This window comes from Myxine glutinosa, chromosome 8 (genome assembly GCF_964187855.1).
Source record: "Myxine glutinosa chromosome 8, kmMyxGlut1.1, whole genome shotgun sequence".
NCBI classification, from domain to species: Eukaryota; Metazoa; Chordata; class Myxini; order Myxiniformes; family Myxinidae; genus Myxine; species Myxine glutinosa.
Window position 1 is genome coordinate 67,905,225 of NC_136268.1, and position 19,231 is coordinate 67,924,455.

Genomic DNA, 19,231 nt, shown 5'->3' on the forward strand with positions numbered 1-19,231 from the left:
TTACAAAGAAGGGAAGGACACAGGAGATTGGATGACTGAAACTGAAAGAAAAACGAGTGGCTTTAGTGAACTTGATTTCTGAGCTTAAAACACAATTAGTTGTTAAATGATGTGCCTTTTTTATGTCTCAGCTTACCTGTACTTATGGATTATGCCATTCAAGAGTTTGCCATCACGCCAAGAAGAAGTGAAGTTGTCACAGCGCAAGCCTGGGTAGCCCTCGACCACCCGGCGTACCCAGAGCAGGAGTCGATCCTTTCCGGTAAGGCTACGATGCTGCTCTCCCACCTGAATATCTGATACCTGCAGGACCATCGGTTGCTCATCTCTTGTGTCTTTAATGCTCTTACTTTTGTGTGTGTGTGTGTGTGTGTGTGTGTGTGTGCGTGCGTGCGTACGTACACGCACATGACTCTTCCAAAAAGGAATAACTATCTCCATTCAGGAAAACATTCCAGTGCTATTCATAGTCTAGATGTTGGTGGAATTTTAATACATTCATTATTTATACAAGCCCTTCATTTCTTAAGTAATTAACCACTATGTGCTTTTATCTGACAAGAACAACTCACTTTTTTGAAGGGGCTGAGGAAATAGAAGCAAAGTAACTGCCATTTTATGATGTGGTGACATGAGTGAACTGGAATGTAGGATGTAAATTGAGTTTGTTCACCACAGTATGATACACAACAGTCAAAGAATCTGCAATGTGTTAAACGACGAAAACTGAAGAGGTGCGGTCATTGGATGAGACTGGATAATGAACAAGCTGGTAATTCGTATTATAGAAGGCTTTACTGATGAAACAGACGGAAGAAGAAGAAGAAGGAAAACCCCATGGATTACAAATATCAGGGAGTGGACAAATGTGAATATAATAGTGGAAGTAAAACAAATGTCGATGAATCGTGTCCAGCGGAGAGGTGTTGGTGACGACCTGAAAAGGTTAACTCTTGATGAAAAAGCACATATTTTACTCACTGTGCTTCACTCATTCTGCAATTATTCAACCCCATGATGAAAATAATTTAAAACATGAAAAATTATTTTCTAATCAATATTCACCGTGAATGTTATGAGGGAGTACCTCACATGTAGTTGATATTAAAAGGAGCAAACCTGGAAGTGAAGGATAATGGTCCATATGAGGCCCAGTGTGAGCTTGGGGTTCCCATCAGTGATTTCGTCATTACGGATGTTCACCAACTTGATCTGGAATGATCCATCACATAAGAGAACATCCGGCTGCATTGCACCTTAATACCACCTGCACATCTATTCGTTTTTATCATTAAATTAACATTCCTCGAGAGTATAAAAAATCAACAAATGAAAACTTCCTGCTTTTTCAATAACAATATCATCAAATATTGAAGGAAAGAGCATTTTCATCTAACTGTGCAATTCCTCACCTTCCTGTCCTTAAGGAAATCCAATGCAATCTTCACATTCTGCATTTTATGCACCAGCATGGAACCTCTCTCTCTGGGCTGTGGGGCAGGTAATAATAATCAGTTACGGTGATGTGGTATATTGAAGAGAAACTTTCCCACCGTCAGCTTTTCGATGAGGATCACGAATAGCATATCAGGCTTTACCCAAATCTGCAGATGCAAAAGGTGGTACTTGGCCTGACTTCAAACAAAATTTACGCTGCAAGTTTGATGCAAGGCCTTGGCCTGTAATAGGACAACAGAGGTCTGCGTTATATCACAAGGTTGGACTATCAGAGTTTGCACTAATGCCTTTGTGTAATTTGGCTGCAGCATTAAAACTGTCACTGGTAGTACAGCTGTGATGCTACTCTTTCATCCGAATGTTAAACTAGGCCTTGCTCTAAACTGGCAGTGTCACCTGAATATTTGTATTACGAGTCGTACACAGCCATGGCCAATAAGTGAGAGCTATGACTCCATCTCCATCATGGAAGACTGACATGATCGGCATTGGGCCTACACATAAGTAGACATGCTTCAAATATAATTATCACTGTTCAATTTTTTCAAACTCGTACTCTTGAGCAGCTACTCCGTTAAGGAAAACACAGCTAAAATCATATATACAGTATATATATATATATATATATATATATATATATATATATATATATATATATATATATATATATATATATATATATATATATATATATATATATATATATATATATATATATATATTGGGGTATATGCAGTCACGTGAAAAAGTAAGTACACCCCATGTAAAGTTTTGACTTTTTCAACATATTTCAACATACAGCTGTTTGATCTTCATTAAACAATATTGAGAGATAAAGGTGATATAATATAACAAATATCGTGAAACATGTACATTTTGTAGTCCATTGTATAATTTAAATAAACATAAATGCAAATTTCGCATGTCGAAAAAGTAAGTACACCCATACATTTATCACTACTTCAAACACCGAAAATTAGAATCAGGTACACCAGCTCAGGTGCAAATGATTAGAACATCGTTAGAGAGGATCTTGGAGGAACCTGTCTTATTTAAACCTCAGACATTTCGTTTGGTTTGCTCTTTGTTGTTGAAGTGTGCGGCGTCACCATGCCTAGATCAAAAGAGCTCTCTGACGCCTTCAGAAAGAAGGTTATAGATGCCGACGAGTCTGGGAAGGGATTTAAAAAGATCTCCAAACAATTTGAAATCAATCATTCGACTGACCGGAAGATCATCTACAAGTGGAGAAGATTCCAAACAACTGCCAACTTGTTCAGGCCAGGCCGCCCCAGCAAGTTCAGCCCGAGAGCAGACCGCAAGAAGCTGAAAGAAGTCTCTAAGAGCCCCAGAATGTCATCACGCGACCTACAGGTAGCTCTTGCCACTGTTGATGTCAAAGTGCACGAGTCTACCATTAGAAAGAGGCTGCACAAATTTGATCTGCATGGGAGGTGTGCCAGGAGGAAACCTTTGCTGTCCAGAAAGAACATCAGGGCAAGACTAAAGTTTGCCATTGAACACCGAGGCAAAGACCAGCACTTCTGGAACAATGTGCTCTGGACAGATGCGTCAAAGGTAGAGCTATTTGGCCACAGTACCAGAAGACATGTTTGCCGAAAACCAAAGACAGCATTTGACCACAAGAACCTGATACCAACTGGAAAGCATGGTGGTGGAAATGTTATGGTTTGGGGCAGCTTTGCTGCATCAGGGCCTGGGCAGCTCACCATCACAGAATCCACGATGAATTCTTCATTGTACCGGAGGGTGCTTGAGGATAATGTGAGGCCATCTTTTTTTTTTTTTTTGGATACTGAATCGAGGCTCGTGAAAGAGCTAACATTTATTTCACAAACAAATCAACGAGACAAATAACATATATAAAAAGAGGGAGCGGAAGACAAGATGGGGAGAGAAGGGGAAGCACACAACCACAACATTTGAGAGCAGGGAGAAGTGTGGGAGGGAGAGGGCTTGGGGGGAGGAGGCGTGGGAAGGGGGGGGGGGGGGGAGAGGTATAAAACACAAGGGGACCGAAATTAGCAGGGGTAGAAAAGATCAAGGTTTTGGATGGGGGAGGATAAGAGATGGTGGTGAACAGCTGTTTTAAAGACCTGGAGGGTGGAGTGGGATTGAAGAGAGTGAGGGAGTTTGTTCCAGAGGCGGGAGAAAAGAGGAATGAAGGAGTGAAGGTGAGCAGAAAGTCTTGATTTTGGCAGTTTAACCATAAGAGGGTTGCAGGCAGATCTTGTGCGACCTGTAGGAATATTTGGGGGACAGAACCCAGAGAGAGCTGGGGGGGCAAGGCCAGAGAGGAGTCGGTAGAAGACGGAAAGACCACCAACCTGCCTGCGGTGAGTGAGTGAAAGGCCCTTGGAGTTAGCTTCATCGCGGGAGATTCCAATGATTCTGAACGCTTTGGTTTCAACAGCGTGAAGACGAGCTAGGTGTGAGGCAAGAGCACCTGACCAGAGGGGAGAGCAGTATTCCATAGAGCTGCGGATGAAAGCCTTGTATGTGGTGAGGAGCTCAGGTGTGCCAAGGAAGGACTTCACACGACGGAGGATGCCCAGTCGGCGACTGGCTTTGGAGGCCAGATTTGAAATGTGGTTTTCCCAGGAAAGATCATGGCAAATAGTGAGACCCAAAAGCTTGAGTGACAGAACTTCTTGGAGAGGATTATTCAGAAAGTGGATGGGAGGGTTTTCAAGACGGTCTTTTCGGAGAGACATCGTAAGAGTGTGAGATTTATCAGGATTGAAAGACATGTTCCATTTGTTTGCCCAGTCTGTGATTTTGTCCAGGTCTGCAGAGAGTGAGGACGCTGCAGACTGCCGATCTGAGGGATGAGGAATGGAGCGACAGAGAGTAGAGTCGTCAGCAAAGAGATGGAGAGGATTTTCAAGAGAGTCAGAGAGATCATTGATGAAGACCAGAAAAAGCACAGGGCCCAGAACACTACCTTGGGGAACTCCAGCCTGAACAGGAAGAGGAGATGAGAGAAACCCATTCAGGGCCACACGTTGACTACGACCAGAGAGGAAGTCCGCCAGCCATGCGTGGAGATTTCCATGCATACCAAAGGAGGAGAGTTTGGTGAGCAGAGCAGGGTGCCAGACCGTATCGAAGGCACGTGAAATGTCAAGGGAGACAGCTCTAATTTCCTGTTTGGCATTGAGGACCTCCATCCATTGTTGAGAAAGCAGAAGCAGCATGTCCAGAGTAGAGGGACCAGGTCTGAAACCAAATTGATGATCAGAGATCAAGCCATTGGAGAAGAGGAAAGATTTCATATCCGAAGCAATGATGGATTCCATGACTTTGCTGATAATTGGGAGAAGGCTGATTGGTCTGTAGTTGCTAGGATCTGTTCTTGCACCTTTTTTGTGCAAAGCGGTGATGTTGGCTGATTTCCAAGCAGATGGCACATGACCTTGAGCAAAAGAGAGGGTGAAGAGAACAGAAAGAGGGAGTGAAAGAGCGGAAGAACATGATTTTAGGACCCGTGGGCTGATGCCGTCAGGACCAGTTGCAGAATCAGAGTCGAGGGTTGACAGAAACTTTCCCACCTTGTCAGGAGGAAAGGACACGGAGTCCAGGAGCAGCTGGGTACGACTGGGTACGGTGGGTACAGAGAGGGATGGGTTTGGGACACAAGATTTAGAGGCAAACACAGAGTTGAGGCATTCAGCTTTTTCACGTGCAGAGTCAGCCGTTAAGCCGTTTGAGGTGAGGGAGGGGATGGAGGGGGAACAAACACCAGAAACAGATTTGACCAGACACCACCAGGATTTGGAAGAGGGAGACAAATAAGAGTTGTCGGAAAGTTGAAGCTCAACTGAAGGTGGACCTTGCAACATGACAATGACCCTAAACATACCAGTAAATCCACCAAGGAATGGCTGAAAAGAAAGAAATGGAGGGTTCTGGAATGGCCAAGTCAAAGCCCGGATATAAATCCCATCGAGATGCTGTGGGGGGGATTTGAAACGAGCTGTGCATGCAAGAAACCCCTCAAGCATCGCACAGCTGAAAGAATTCTGCATGGAGGAGTGGGCAAAAATTTCTCCCAGTCGATGTCAGAGACTGGTAGACAGTTATAAGAAACGCCTCCTTGAGGTTGTTTCTGCCAAAGGTGGCAATACCACCTATTAGAGTCAAGGGTGTACTTACTTTTTCCACGTGCGAAATTTGCATTTATGTTTATTTAAATTACATAATGGACTACAAAATGTAAATGTTTCATGATATTTGTTATATTATATCACCTTATCTATCAATATTGTTGAAATGAAGATCAAATAGCTGTATGTTGAAATATGTTGAAAAAGTCAAAACTTTACATGGGGTATACTTTCTTTTTCACATGACTGTATATACAGACTTGGCTTTTAATATGGAATATTTTTTTTGTGGGGGTAAACTTACTTTTCAAGATGACTTAGAACCAAAAGTTCATTGGAATTATGTTGAAATTATTATGGATTTTGTTAATGTGACCTTTAAAAGAAACAAAAACCACATTTGACATTTCGAAACAAAAAAATTGATCCTTGAAAGTGATGTAAACTGATATCGAACTCAATTCATGGATAGTACTGTGTTAAACTTCTGTACGTTTTCCAGAAGTATCTCTTTATTTTGCACATTAGCCAATTTTTTTTTCAACAAAAACAAATGCTAAATTATGACTGGGATTATGGACAGTAAAATTGCAGTTCAGTACTTCATGTAACCCCCACGAGCATTCAGGAGAGCACGTACACGTCGAGGCATGGTGTTGACGAGATTTGCCAAGGTTTGCACAGGAATCGCTTGCCATGCAGTGACAATAGTCTGCTGCAATTCACGCACAGAGGCAGGCTGCTGGTCCAAGTTGTCGATTTGACACGTTAATTCTGCCCACAAGTTCTCTATCGGATTCATATCCGGGGACATGGCAGGCCACTCCATATGCTCTACACCACGGTCAGCAAAAAAGTGTTGGATCATGTGAGCACGATGAGGCTGTGCATTGTCATCTTGGAAGACAAAGTTTCCTTGAAAGGCTGCACGAGCAAATGGAAGCAATGTTTCTTCCAGAATGACCCTGTACTTGAACTGGTTCAGGTTTCCATTCAGAACAACCAGGTCAGTTTTGCCCCCTGCATGAAAAGGAGCCCAAACGGTCACCCCACCACCTCCAGCTTGGACTCTTGGCACTGTACAATCTTCGTTGTGGGCTTCATGCACTTGTCTGCGCACTCGGACGCAGCCATCTTGACGATAGACCAGAAATCTAGACTCGTCACTGAAGGTCACGTGATTCCAGTGTCCTGGCTGCCATTGACGGTGCTCTCTGGCCCAATGAAATCGGCGATGGCTGTGTTGTCTGGTCAGGCGTGGCTTTCTCAGGGGACGCCTGGCATGATAGCCTGCTTGAACCAGTCGTTGGTTGACTAGCCTTCTGGATACAGGCACATTTGTCAGTTGCTGCCACTCAACCCTAAGCCGATTAGCTGACTTAGTACGTCCATTGCAGACTAACCGGTGCAGCTGACGATCATCTCTCCTTGTGGTTCTGCATGGACGTCCTGGCCTCGGTATTGGAGTAGGGACACCCCTCTGAGCATTTCGTTTCAGGATCTTTGACACCTGACCTTGAATGATGCCATACTGCTGAGCAATAGCATGCTTTGAATTTCGTAAAGCCACCACTCCATGACAAACAGCATTGTCAAGTTGACGGACCATCTCCAGAGGAAGCGGCAATAACTTTTGTAGATGTGCAGCAGTTGTTTTCCACTAATACAGAACGCAACAACCCTTATATACCCGATTGTGAAGCCAATCGTCAAATGTACCTGTCCTTACATTTTGTCACGCCACCTGTGATATAATCCTGTTATTGACTTCTTGCTGCGAAAGACAATGAGTGACATGGTTCTTTCAACAAAGACATCACCGAAGGGTAAAAGAAACTCACCAGATTGCTATGCTGAGTTCAGAAAGTAAACCCAAGTCAAGAAAAAAAAAATATTCCATATTAAATGTCAAGTCTGTATATATATACAGTTTCTATCATCAAAGTTATATAGAAAGAAGAATATATTCTAAGTTGATATCATTTAATGAGCTTATGTCTATATTTATATTATAGAAGTTTCTTCGGAACATGTGTCCGAAGAGGATTCTTCCAAGAAGTAAGCATACCAGCTTCTCTCCAGATAGAACTTCAAGTAAGGAGATGAGGTTATGTCCATCTCGTAGATCTTCATACAGGTCGTTGACCTGCCTCCTGGTCTGTAGAATGCACACACAGAACGAAGAACGTCTGGAATTTACCTTCGGCATTACAGCACATTAATAATTGACATTGAATACATCCATCAATCAAACTTGTTGAAACACAAATTCGACCACAGCTCCCTAACTTATTCCTAATGGTGAAACATTCTAATCATGTGATGAAAGTGCTGGTAGGGCCATTGAGTGTGTTTACTGCACTTGGTGAAGTTAAAAATTACAACAAATGTCTTACTACCGTTTCAAATAGAATGGGAGAGTGGGTTGTGAATTTGGGGTTGGGGGGTGGGGGGGGGGGGAGGAGGGGTCAGTTGAGAACTGATGAAGAAAGGGGGAGCAGAGAGTTGTGAGAAGGGGTTGAGGTTTGGGGTGGGGGGGGGGTGGGGGTTGAGGAATTTGGGGTGGGGGATAAGGACTTAGGGTGGGAGAGGGGGTTTGAAGACTTGTAGCGGGGAGGGCATTTGAAGACAGGGTGGGGAGGGGTTTGAAAACTTGGGATTGAAAGAGGGGCTTGAGGACTTGGGGTTGGCCTGGATTGAGGACTTGGGGTTGGGTGGGAGGTTGGGAGTTTTGAGGACTTGAAGTCACAATTTACATTACGCTAAATTTCCGTAAGTCCTTGCCAGTTTTAAAACATAACGGCAATACCCCTGGCGCTCACCTGGTAGAATAAACGGTATACTGCACCGAATAAGGGTATTTTAAACCAATTTCAATGGGTGCTAGAAGACAGGGCAGCATGTAGAATCATACTAACATAATCATAAGACTTTAAACAAAGAAAAAAATACCTATATTTTATGGCAACCCCCCTCCCCCAACCCGATATACCTCTTAAGACCCCCAATTTTTCTAATGCCTTGAACAAACATTGGTACATCATGGGTGATTAAGGTTGTGGTGAGGTTTCATAGAAATTGCGTGTGTAGTTTCTGAGAAGAAAGCAGATACCTATTTTGGGGGTAACGCCCCCCCCCCCCCCCCCCCAGGTGAGCTAATAATAAAGTTAGTTTTAAGGCCAAAAATCATCTGAGCATTGGGATTTGAGTGACTGTTGGAGTTTGATTAAAACTTGAGAAATTCATTGCATGATCTGCTGGTACAAAAGTAGATTTTGTCTTGGCACATGAAGAGCGAGATTAATGTTTAACAAGAACAATAGGCTTCCAGTGGGAACCTCACTGGAAGCCTAATAATACTGTTGCTATCTCTTTGTGGTGCTACCAATCTTTGGATGCCATATCATGTGATGAGTCATGTCAAACCAAAAACGAAATTGACAAATAATTGCCATCTCATAAATAAAATTCGTCAGACGTGTGTCTGTCTGTTTGTCTGTGTGGTCGCATTTTTTGCAAAGACTGCTGGGCCAACAACCATCAAATTTGGCACACAAGCCAAGTTCGACCCGGGAATTGTCTTTCGGGTATTTTCATCCACCACCTCAGCCATCTAAGACCCAGAAGATCCCTAAGACCCCCTTTTACATGCTCTTTACATGCCTGAGAGATTAGATTGCATGATTGAGAGATTAGACCTCTTAAGACCTCGAAGACCCTTTAGACCCATAAGGCCCTTGAAGACCCAAACATCCTTAAGACTCCAAAGATATTGAAGACCCTTTAAGACTTCAAAGACCCTTTAAGACCTCATGGAGTCTTAGGACCCCAAATCCCTCGAAAACCCTTTGAGACCTCGAAGATCTGTAAGACCCCCTTTACCTTTGAGACCCTTTTTACACTTTAGACACCTTTAGATCCCTTTACCCCTTAGCTTAGACCTTTATACCCTTTAGACCCCGAGAACCTTTAGACCTTTACACCTCTTAAGTCACTTTTGACCCCTTAGATCTGAACACCATTTAGACCCCTTACACCTCTCAGACAGATTAGACAGTTTGGACCCTTTACCATTTAGAGCTTGAGACTACTTGTACATTTTTAGACTGTTTTTACATGCTTGAGAGATTAGACCCTTAAGGTTCTTGAGACACTAACTACTATTGGAATGCACCTTTTAGAGTTTAGACCATCTAGTGCAGACACACAAACATCTATAATCTTCTTGCAAAACACAAACTATACTTTTTTCAACAAGGAATGCACAAACTCGACCCACTCAGAGGGCGGGCACTCTGATCTAATATATAAAGAAAGTTTGTTTGTTCGTTTATGCATGCAGACCCTGTAGGAACCAGTGCAACCAAACTTTGCATGGCCTCCTCTTTCATCCAGAGGATGGTCTTGTGCTACGTTTGGATAAAAAATTGATCCTCGATAAAACCAGATAATTGGCCTTCAGGCGTCAATCGGGTCTTGTGCTTATACACTGCATGCGTTTTGGTTCCCTGGAGCAATCAAGTAATATGTATGGTGAAGATCGTATGTTGAGGTTGTGGTGATTTGTTGTTAACACAAGTTTAATTATTAGACTAATTAATTTAATTTCCCCAGGCAATGCTGGGTACTTTAGCTAGTCATTAACCAGCAGAAGTCGTGCCTTGTGTTAAATGGAACTACCAAGTTGCCTGTGCCTGCACATGATTCTAAACAGGGTAGGGATGGGGGTGGCAAAAATGCAAATGGAATCTTCTGGCGTTTGTTCGATATAATATGGAGATTTTTGATGCCCATAGGGCCTGTACTAAAAATGTGTATTTGTGTCACAGCCAGTGACCAATAATTGCAAATTTATAGTGGAATACTTGTAGTGAGTATTTTTTAAATTTAGTTTCCGACCTTTGTAACATAACTGGACGTTATTTCTTTTGTGACTTGTTAAGCCTTCTCAGTATTATTTCCAGCCCTCACCAGCAAGAATTGAAAGCACTCCAACAGTCGAAGAACAGTGCAACCTTTGGAAAATTTATAAATGTTTCCAGATTTCCTTTTTCCAATGAGAAAATACCAAACCTTGAGACATTATTGTTTGCAGCACATTCTGGCCACAAAAGACACATTTTGAGAAACGTTCACAATCAGTGTGAATCATGGCTTTCCACTGGCTGGATGCCTGAGAATTACTGTATTTAGCCTAACATGGCATAGCCATCTCCAGGGTAGCTATGCACTACAGGAAGCACAATAGTCGTTTTCTTTTCAAGGGCCGCTCCTGGTGGAAAAGTTATATCCACACCCACTCAAACAAACTCATACAGAAGCTCTAAAGTTGTTTTCCCCTCTTTGGGTTGAAAACTTTTTTTAAAAAACCTTCTGCGAGAGAAATTAGACCTTTGGATGCTTTGTGTATTTACTCCACCAATAATCTGACAGGAAGTGGCATACTTAAAATATCACTCGAGGGTCTAAAACGGGTCTTTTTGTTTTCTTTTCTTGAGAACATTATCTTTGTTGACACTAACTTCAAAGACTTGAAATGCACTGTACAACAAACTTTAAGCAAACGTGCGCCCTTTCAGAGAGTTCTTCCAAAACCAAGTGAAGCATGGGAAAGGAGTCAACCATTTTGCCAAATTACTTTATTTCCTTCACAAAGAACAGGGAATGTGTTGGAATTCCAAGCACAGAAAAGATGTGTTGGCATGGCAGTGCAATGTCCTGGCAATGCCAACTGCTTGGCACACAAGTCAGGGAATGCAATGGAATTTCAGAACTTTCCTGCTTTAAACGACACTATGATTGGTCTGGTGTATGACCTCGCACTCAAAAGAGCATGGAAACCGAATTCTTCAGTGTTTCATAGTGACCTCGGCAATGTTGGGTCTTATTATTTATGCCGAAAGTTGTGTGTCGCTATTGATTACGTTCTTTATATTCCATTAAGATTACGGTGAGTGATGCCAAGATAGTGGTTCTCGGGATGACCAGGATGACCGGGATGAGTCTGATCCAATACGTACCATCCTAAGTGTTGTTGGAGCAACGCGAGACTATATCCGCAGAATCACAAATTTCTTCATACTTTGGCTCAATGCCCTCTTTCTGTTGATGTAAACTTTTGCAAAATCCACATCACCATTGGTTAATGCCCCATTTTGTTGGTGGTTCATTATTCCTGCACGATCCATGATCCATGATACAATTCTTTTTCTGCTTATCTCATTTTTTTGGCAAAAATCCTATCTTTATGTAAAAAGAGAAGAAGCTCAAAATGTTTTTAATGCTCGCCGTGCATTAGTGATTATATCTCATATCGATCTTCCTCTCTTTTTGATGAGCAATACAAGTATAAAACAAACTTTCTTTGGGACTTTTACCACTACATGTGCGATGAATGCCATAACCTGAAATTGCCCAACGTGCGATGATATCATTCTGTCGTGAAAGTCTTTCGTCCGTTTTGATTCTACTTGTTAAAAAGCAACACAAAATAATGAAACGAGTCCAATACAGTTTGCTGATGGAGGATTTGGCAAAGCCAAGCGCCCATTGCCATCTTCGGTGGTGGTCCATGGCACTGCCCTGTGCAGAACCCTACTCGGTGTCTATCAAAGGACATTTTTTGTTTTGTATACAAGATCGAGGCTCGTGTAAAAACTAACATTAATCACAAAAAGACAAACTGACACATAAACATAAGATAAAGGGAGCGGGAGACAAGATGGGGAGAGAGAGAGGGAAACACACAGGTACAACATTTGAGAGCAGGGACATCGGGAGATCTGTGGGAGGGAGAGGGATTGGGTGGAGGAGGCACAGGTGGTGTGTGGAGGTATATACCAAGGTCACTGGCTTTGTAGTTCACAGTTGAGCAAGTAACATCCACAATAGTTCAGAATAAAATGATCACCCAACTCCTGTCAAAATATTCTTATTACCACATGTATTTACCCCAACCACATACCAACAAAGGTAATACTTAAAAAGCAACAGTTTCCAGACTACAAGGTAACATATCGAGTTGGCACGATAACTCAGAGGTAACACACTCACTTTTGAACCGTCTAGTTTAGGTTTTAACTTCTGACTGCAAACTGTAACCTGGGTTTTTCATCGGCAGGATGTTGCGCATTGGACGGACGTCAAGTCAGGGACGTGTCGCCCAGCATTGGTCGCTAGTCGACGTTGAAGATCCCACTGTGTCTTTCATAAAGAGTAGCCGATTGTCACCGGCATCCAAAGTGAATTCCAAATTTCTGCTCTAACCATCTGTGGAGTCCTTCCATGTGACCTTGTAGTCACTGCCCTCGAGGCACTCTCAGTGCTCCAAAGGAAAAGACAACATATATGACAACAGGTTCGGGCAACATCGTCAATGGACTGAAACAGCCCGGAATGAAACAAACACGTCGTTTCTTTCATAAACATCTTCCTCAAAGCAATTATAGTAGTAGATTGAACAGGAACTGCTGCTATTCCTAGTACATTACATTAACATTTAAAGGACGTCATAAAATCGAAATAACATTAATTCTACAACACTCTATATACTCAACTATCTAATCTAATGCAGCAAACCCCAGAATAGTTGAATGCCGAAAGTAAGAAGTCGAGGAATTTGTAAATGACTGACTAATTTTATGGATCATCAGCTGGACTCTGATCCCCATTGGGCTTTCGACCCTTTTCTGGCCAGAACCTCTCCTAATGGCGGCTCCTACCTGTTATGACCTCTGCTGCAGCCGGTCAATCCGGGTCAGCTCAGGATCATTATATTTTTTCTCAACCCACTATTTGGTTCTGTTTTTTGTTCCTAAATCACAATAGGCTTATCTGAAATGATGACCACTCTCCAACAGTCGGTCATTGGTGGCATTGTTCAAAAATCGGCACACAATATTACTGCACTGATCAATGTAGGCCTGTGCTGCTATTGCAGACAAAAGTGAATGATCATTTTACCTTACTGAGATGCGAATTCACCCACTTGGTGAAGGTTTTCTTCTGCACCCGTTCTCGCTCATCTGGGGACCAGAAAAAGGGGCGAAATCAGTACTCGAGCACTTCAGACATGTGCAAACGGAGCAGGTGGAACATCTGGTTCTCATTCCGCACTTTGCTCACAATGCCAGTCCAAGATACAATGGCTCAGCAGGATGCGAGCTTCTAATTCTCAAATATGGACGATCTACATATTACATAAGGAATATAGCGGAGTTTGAAACCCCATACATTAACCCTATGCTCCATACACCATCCCCACCCTCCCTACCACTCCACCCCAATACTCCAATCTCTTCCAAACCTCATTGGCTTTTCCTTCGACTTTTCAATACACTTCCCCCTTCCTTTTCACCCTTTTCCCTTCATTTTCCCAAATAATATTTTCATCAATTTTGTCCCTCTATGATCGATAGCTCCTCACTTTCTCTATACGTATGCACAATGTAATGCTATTACGTATAATCAGGTTCATACAGGTTGCTTCTGACAAACCAGACGTGATCTGCTCAACAGAAACTTTCCTCCTTCATGACGTCTCTGATTCCTTAGTATCTCTCCCGGGTTACTCCCTCCTCCGGTATGATAGACCTGAGCCTCGTCCTGGAGGTGGGGTTGCTATCTTTATCAAAAACTCTCTTCCTCACTCGCCCTGCACTGCCCTCTCTCCAACTCACCCCCAGGAATACCTCTGGATATGGCTTCCCCTTCGCTCCCACCTGTTGTTCACATGTGTGTTGTACCGTCCACCAAACAGTGATGACTCCATCTACATCTCGCTGTCTGATAATATGGACCAACTTCTATCTACTCATCCCAACTCTCTCTTCCTCATATGTGGTGATTTCAATTGTCACCATGCCAGTTGGCTGGGTGTGGGTACCTCTCTCACCAGCCATGGCTCCTCAGCAAAGGACTTCTGCGACTCACTGGGACTGACACAATCTGTCAATTTCCCGACCCGGATCTCAGTCAACGGAGCATCTTCTCTTCTGGACTTGGTTATGACTAACTTCCCTGAAAATGTCTGCTGCTCTTCTTCTGTAAAAATCGGCTCATCTGATCATGTCCTTGTTAAAGTGGACATCTCTCTGACCATTCTCAGAGAGCCTCCTCAGTGTCGACGAGTCTGGCATTTCACTCAGGCCAACTGGCACAGTCTTCAAGCAGCCATCAATCATCTGGACTGGTCTCCCATCTCTACCACCTCTGACATCAACTCATCCTGGGAATTCTTCCAAAGTAAATTGCTCTCTCTCATGCACAGATTTATCCCATCTCGTCTTCAGTTATCATACCCTTCCTCCCGTCCATGGTACACGGAATCTTGTGGTGAGGCTGTTGCCCAGAAACAACTTGCCTTCGTCTCCTGGAAAGCAAATCCAACGGAAGGAAATCTCATTTCCTTTCACAAAGCCCGAAACAAGTGTGTGTCCACCCTCAGGAGAGCCAGGAAACAATATCTCTCCGTTCTCACGACCGAACTCTCTTATCTGTCTCCCTCTTCCAAATCCTGGTGGCGTCTGGTCAAATCTGTTTCTGGTGTTTGTTCCCCCTCCATCCCCTCCCTTACCTCAAACGGCTACACAGCTGACTCCACACGTGAAAAAGCTGAATGCCTCAACTCTGTGTTTGCCTCTAAATCTTGTGTCCCAAACCCATCCCTCTCTGTACCCACCGTACCCAGTTGTACCCAGCTGCTCCTGGACTCCGTGTCCTTTCCTCCTGACAAGGTGGAAAAGTTTCTGTCAACCCTCGACTCTGATTCTGCAACTGGACCTGACGGCATCAGCCCACGGGTCCTAAAATCCTGTTCTTCCGCTCTTTCACTCCCTCTCTCTGTTCTCTTCACCCTCTCTTTTGCTCAAGGTCAACTGCCATCTGCTTGGAAATCAGCCAACATCACCACTTTGCACAAAAAAGGTGCAAAAACAGATCCTAGCAACTACAGACCAATCAGCCTTCTCCCAATTATCAGCAAAGTCATGGAATCCATCATTGCTTCGGATATGAAATCTTTCCTCTTCTCCAATGGCTTGATCTCTGATCAGCAATTTGGTTTCAGACCAGGTCACTCTACTCTGGACATGCTGCTTCTGCTGTCTCAACAATGGATGGAGGTCCTCAATGCCAAACAGGAAATTAGAGCTGTCTCCCCCGACATATCACGTGCCTTCGATACGGTCTGGCACCCCGCTCTGCTCACCAAACTCTTCTCCTTTGGTATCCATGGAAATCTCCACGCATGGCTGGCGGACTTCCTCTCTAGTCATAGTCAACGTGTGGCCCTGAATGGGTTTCTCTCCTCTGCTCTTCCTGTTCAGGCTGGAGTTCCCCAAGGCAGTGTTCTGGGCCCTGTGCTTTTTCTGGTCTTCATCAATGATCTCTCTGACTCTCTTGAAAATCCTCTCTATCTCTTTGCTGATGACTCCACTCTCTGCCGCTCCATTCCTCATCCCTCAGATTGGCAGTCTGCAGCCTGCTCACTCTCTGCAGACCTGGACAAAATCACAGCATGGGCAAACAAGTGGAACATGTCTTTCAATCCTGACAAATCTCACACTCTTACGATGTCTCTCCGAAAAGACCGACTGGACAACCCTCCCATCTACTTTCTGAATAATCCTCTCCAAGAAGTTCTGTCACTCAAGCTTTTGGGTCTCACTATCTGCCATGATCTTTCCTGGGAAAACCACATTTCCAAGCTGGCCTCCAAAGCCAGTCGCCGACTGGGCATCCTCCGTCGTGCGAAGTCCTTCCTTGGCACACCTGAGCTCCTCACCACATACAAGGCTTTCATCTGCAGCTCAATGGAGTACTGCTCTCCCCTCTGGGCTGGTGCTCCTGCCTCACACCAGAATCATTGGAATCTCCTGCGATGACGCTATCTCCGAGGGCCTTTCACTTACTCACCACAGGCAGGTTGGTGGTCTTTCCGTCTTCTACCGACTCCTCTCCGGCCTTGCTCCCCCAGCTCTCTCTGGGCTCTGTCCCCCAAATATTCCTACAGGTTGCACAAGATCTGCCTGCAACCCTCGTATGGTAAAACTGCCAAAATCAAGACTCTCTGCTCACCTTCACTCCTTCATTCCTCTTTTCTCCCGCCTCTGGAACAAACTCCCTCACTCTCTTCAATCCCACTCCTCCCTCCAGGTCTTTAAAACGGCTGTTCACCACCATCTCTTATCTTCCCCAATCCAAAACCTTGATCTTTCCTACCCCCGCTAATTTCACCCCAAATCCACTTTTTTGAGGTGCCGACTTCTTTCCTGGAAGTCCTTGGTGTCCTTGCGTTTTATACCTATCCTGCCTCCCCCCAGGCCCTCTCCCTCCCACACATCTCCCGATGTCCCTGCTCTCAAATGTTGTGTTTGTGTGCTTCCTCCCCTTCTCTCCCCATCTTGTCGACCGCTCCCCTTTTTATATACTTTGTTTGCTTGTTTGTTTGATTTGTTTGTTTGATAAATGTTCGCTCTTTCACGAGCCTCGACTCTATCCAAAAAAAAAAAAAAAAATCAGGATGAAAATTGCCTCAAATCAGCCGCTTCCAAATATTTTAATACATAAAAATTAGGAGACCCAATACCAACTTTACCTGAAGAAGAGCAATGCAAATGTAATAAAATATTGTTACGTCGTGGGGGGGGGGGGGGGGGGGGTAGAGCAATATGTACAGCAGCTGGATCTGAATAGGTAACATTCTTTGAGATGTCGCGATAGCTAGAACCCACTATGTACCTTTAAGTTAGTATGCGTAGGCGTTTGTCGGGTTAAGATGTATACTTGTGAATCTACCAGGAGGTTCGAGTGATAAGTAGTGTAGGGATTAAGAATAAACCCCTGTGTGTCCACACCTGGTCAGCCAAACCTTTGGCTCTTTTGGCACTGCACACCACTTAGACACATAGTTGGGATCTTTATTGCAACACTAAATAACGCCCTTCCCTGACATGACTGTGAAAGAGAACCGGCAAAAGGAAACCAGGCCGGGACACCGCCGATAATGGCCACCGCCACCGACACCTCCGGCGGGCCTGTCCACCTCGAATAGCACGCGCTATGACCACAGAGTAGGGAGCGAGTTTGGGAGGCGCGATGGGCGTGGGCCTGAGCGAAGCTGGGAGGTTCGGTGGAAGGGAATGATTGGTTGGCAGCGCGCCAAGGCTGACGTCACCGGCCAGCAGATATTAGCGAGCGCCGAACGCCATTTTGGCAGTTGCTTCTGGCAGTGAGTCTTGAGATGCAGTGGAGTGAGTGAGTTGGCGAGCAGTTGCGTTTGCACTGGCATAGAGTTGTGAGAGCGTTGCTTCGTTGGCTTGGACTTGGCTCGAAGCGGCACTTGGCGTGCAGTGGACTTGCGCTCTCTTCTCCTTTTTGCCGTTCTTCGTCGTTCTGTGTTCGTGCTCGAGTTGATGGTCGACCTTATGTGGAGCTCGCGGGCCTGCGTTGGACGCGTGGTGCTTGGTGCACAGACCTCGTGGGCGGCGAGAGGATCGGAGCTTGGAGCGGGGCCTACCTCTTGTACAAATGATCGGAGCTTGGAGTGATGCCTGGTGGTGCTCGGAGGCGGTCGGAGAGGGCCGCGTGGGACGCCGAACGGAGCCGTGTTGAACGGCAAACCATACAAGACTACAGACAGATAAGGCCGAGCTCCGCGTTTACACTGTACACGAGACGTGTTATTTTCGTATTCATATTCCCTCATCTGTGGTTGAGATCTGTCGTGTGGGGACGTCCCAACTTAGGCCATTAGTTGATTATCATTGCGGTTTTCCTGTCCCACTATCCTTGTTAATAAACCCTTATATTATTTTTATATTCCCTGTGCACCTGAGCCCGCTTAAGTTGATTTCCCCGACAGGATCACCATTTCGCAGTTAAGCGCTTCCGCAGCCTCCATTTTCCTTTTCCCTCCTGTGCGACATAAAATACAATCCGTGTTTGGGTTGTTGCCTCCGAATAAGACCGTTTAGGGCTTTAGGCTATCCGTGACTCTGGTGTTAACCGGGAGTCGCATGACAATATTTAATCATATGGATGTTCTAGAATGTGGATGAAAAACAAGGCTCCTTAACTCTTAGATGCAGGCGTCAAAAATCCTACATAAACGCAGCCATTGGGCTTTGGAGGCCCAGCGGATGTATTCGTGTAATGGTTTTTTTTTGGTTTTTTTAGAGGTTTTTTTCTTTCATATCCTTTTTCAATCCAAGTCGATGCTCATGGATGTGTATTTGCTCAGAAAATGTGCATCATTGATCCTATTAGTTGGAAGAATCCCATACAAGTAATGAATCTTTTTTCCTTTTTTTGCAAAAAAAATTTTTTGTTCTTGGTTTTTCAACTTTTTCTCTCTTAAAAGTTGAGGCTCATGGAGGAGTATTTGATCAAAAAATATGATTCACTAATCCTTTTATTTAGAATGTATATGTCCACAACTGTCAAAAATCCTACACCAATGCAGCCATTGGGCCTCGAATGTATTCGTGTAAAGTTTTTTAATTTTCATATTTTTGTCACTGAATTATTTGTAACCAAGTTATAAGAGCATATAATGAGGCTCATATCAAGAAAATAATGATATAAGTCTAGACTACGGATTTTTATGTTAAGAAAATAGGCCTTTTATGTTTTGAAAAGCGGGAATT

At 44.1% G+C, this 19,231-nt stretch overlaps 1 protein-coding gene across 4 annotated transcripts in view; it reads right to left on the minus strand.

Annotated features, from left to right (window-relative positions):
- The window catches only part of EPPK1 (epiplakin 1), a 263,841-nt gene that overhangs the window by 83,878 nt on the left and 160,732 nt on the right, over nt 1–19,231 (minus strand). For all 4 annotated transcript variants that reach the window (XM_068124604.2, XM_078783359.1, XM_078783361.1 and 1 more), the window contains 5 exons: nt 13,548–13,609; nt 7,654–7,743; nt 1,413–1,490; nt 1,120–1,212; nt 137–303 (listed from right to left, as the gene is read on the minus strand). In XM_068124604.2, coding sequence (XP_067980705.2) covers nt 137–303; nt 1,120–1,212; nt 1,413–1,490; nt 7,654–7,743; nt 13,548–13,609 — 490 coding nt within the window. The remainder of the gene's footprint in view (nt 1–136; nt 304–1,119; nt 1,213–1,412; nt 1,491–7,653; nt 7,744–13,547; nt 13,610–19,231) is intronic.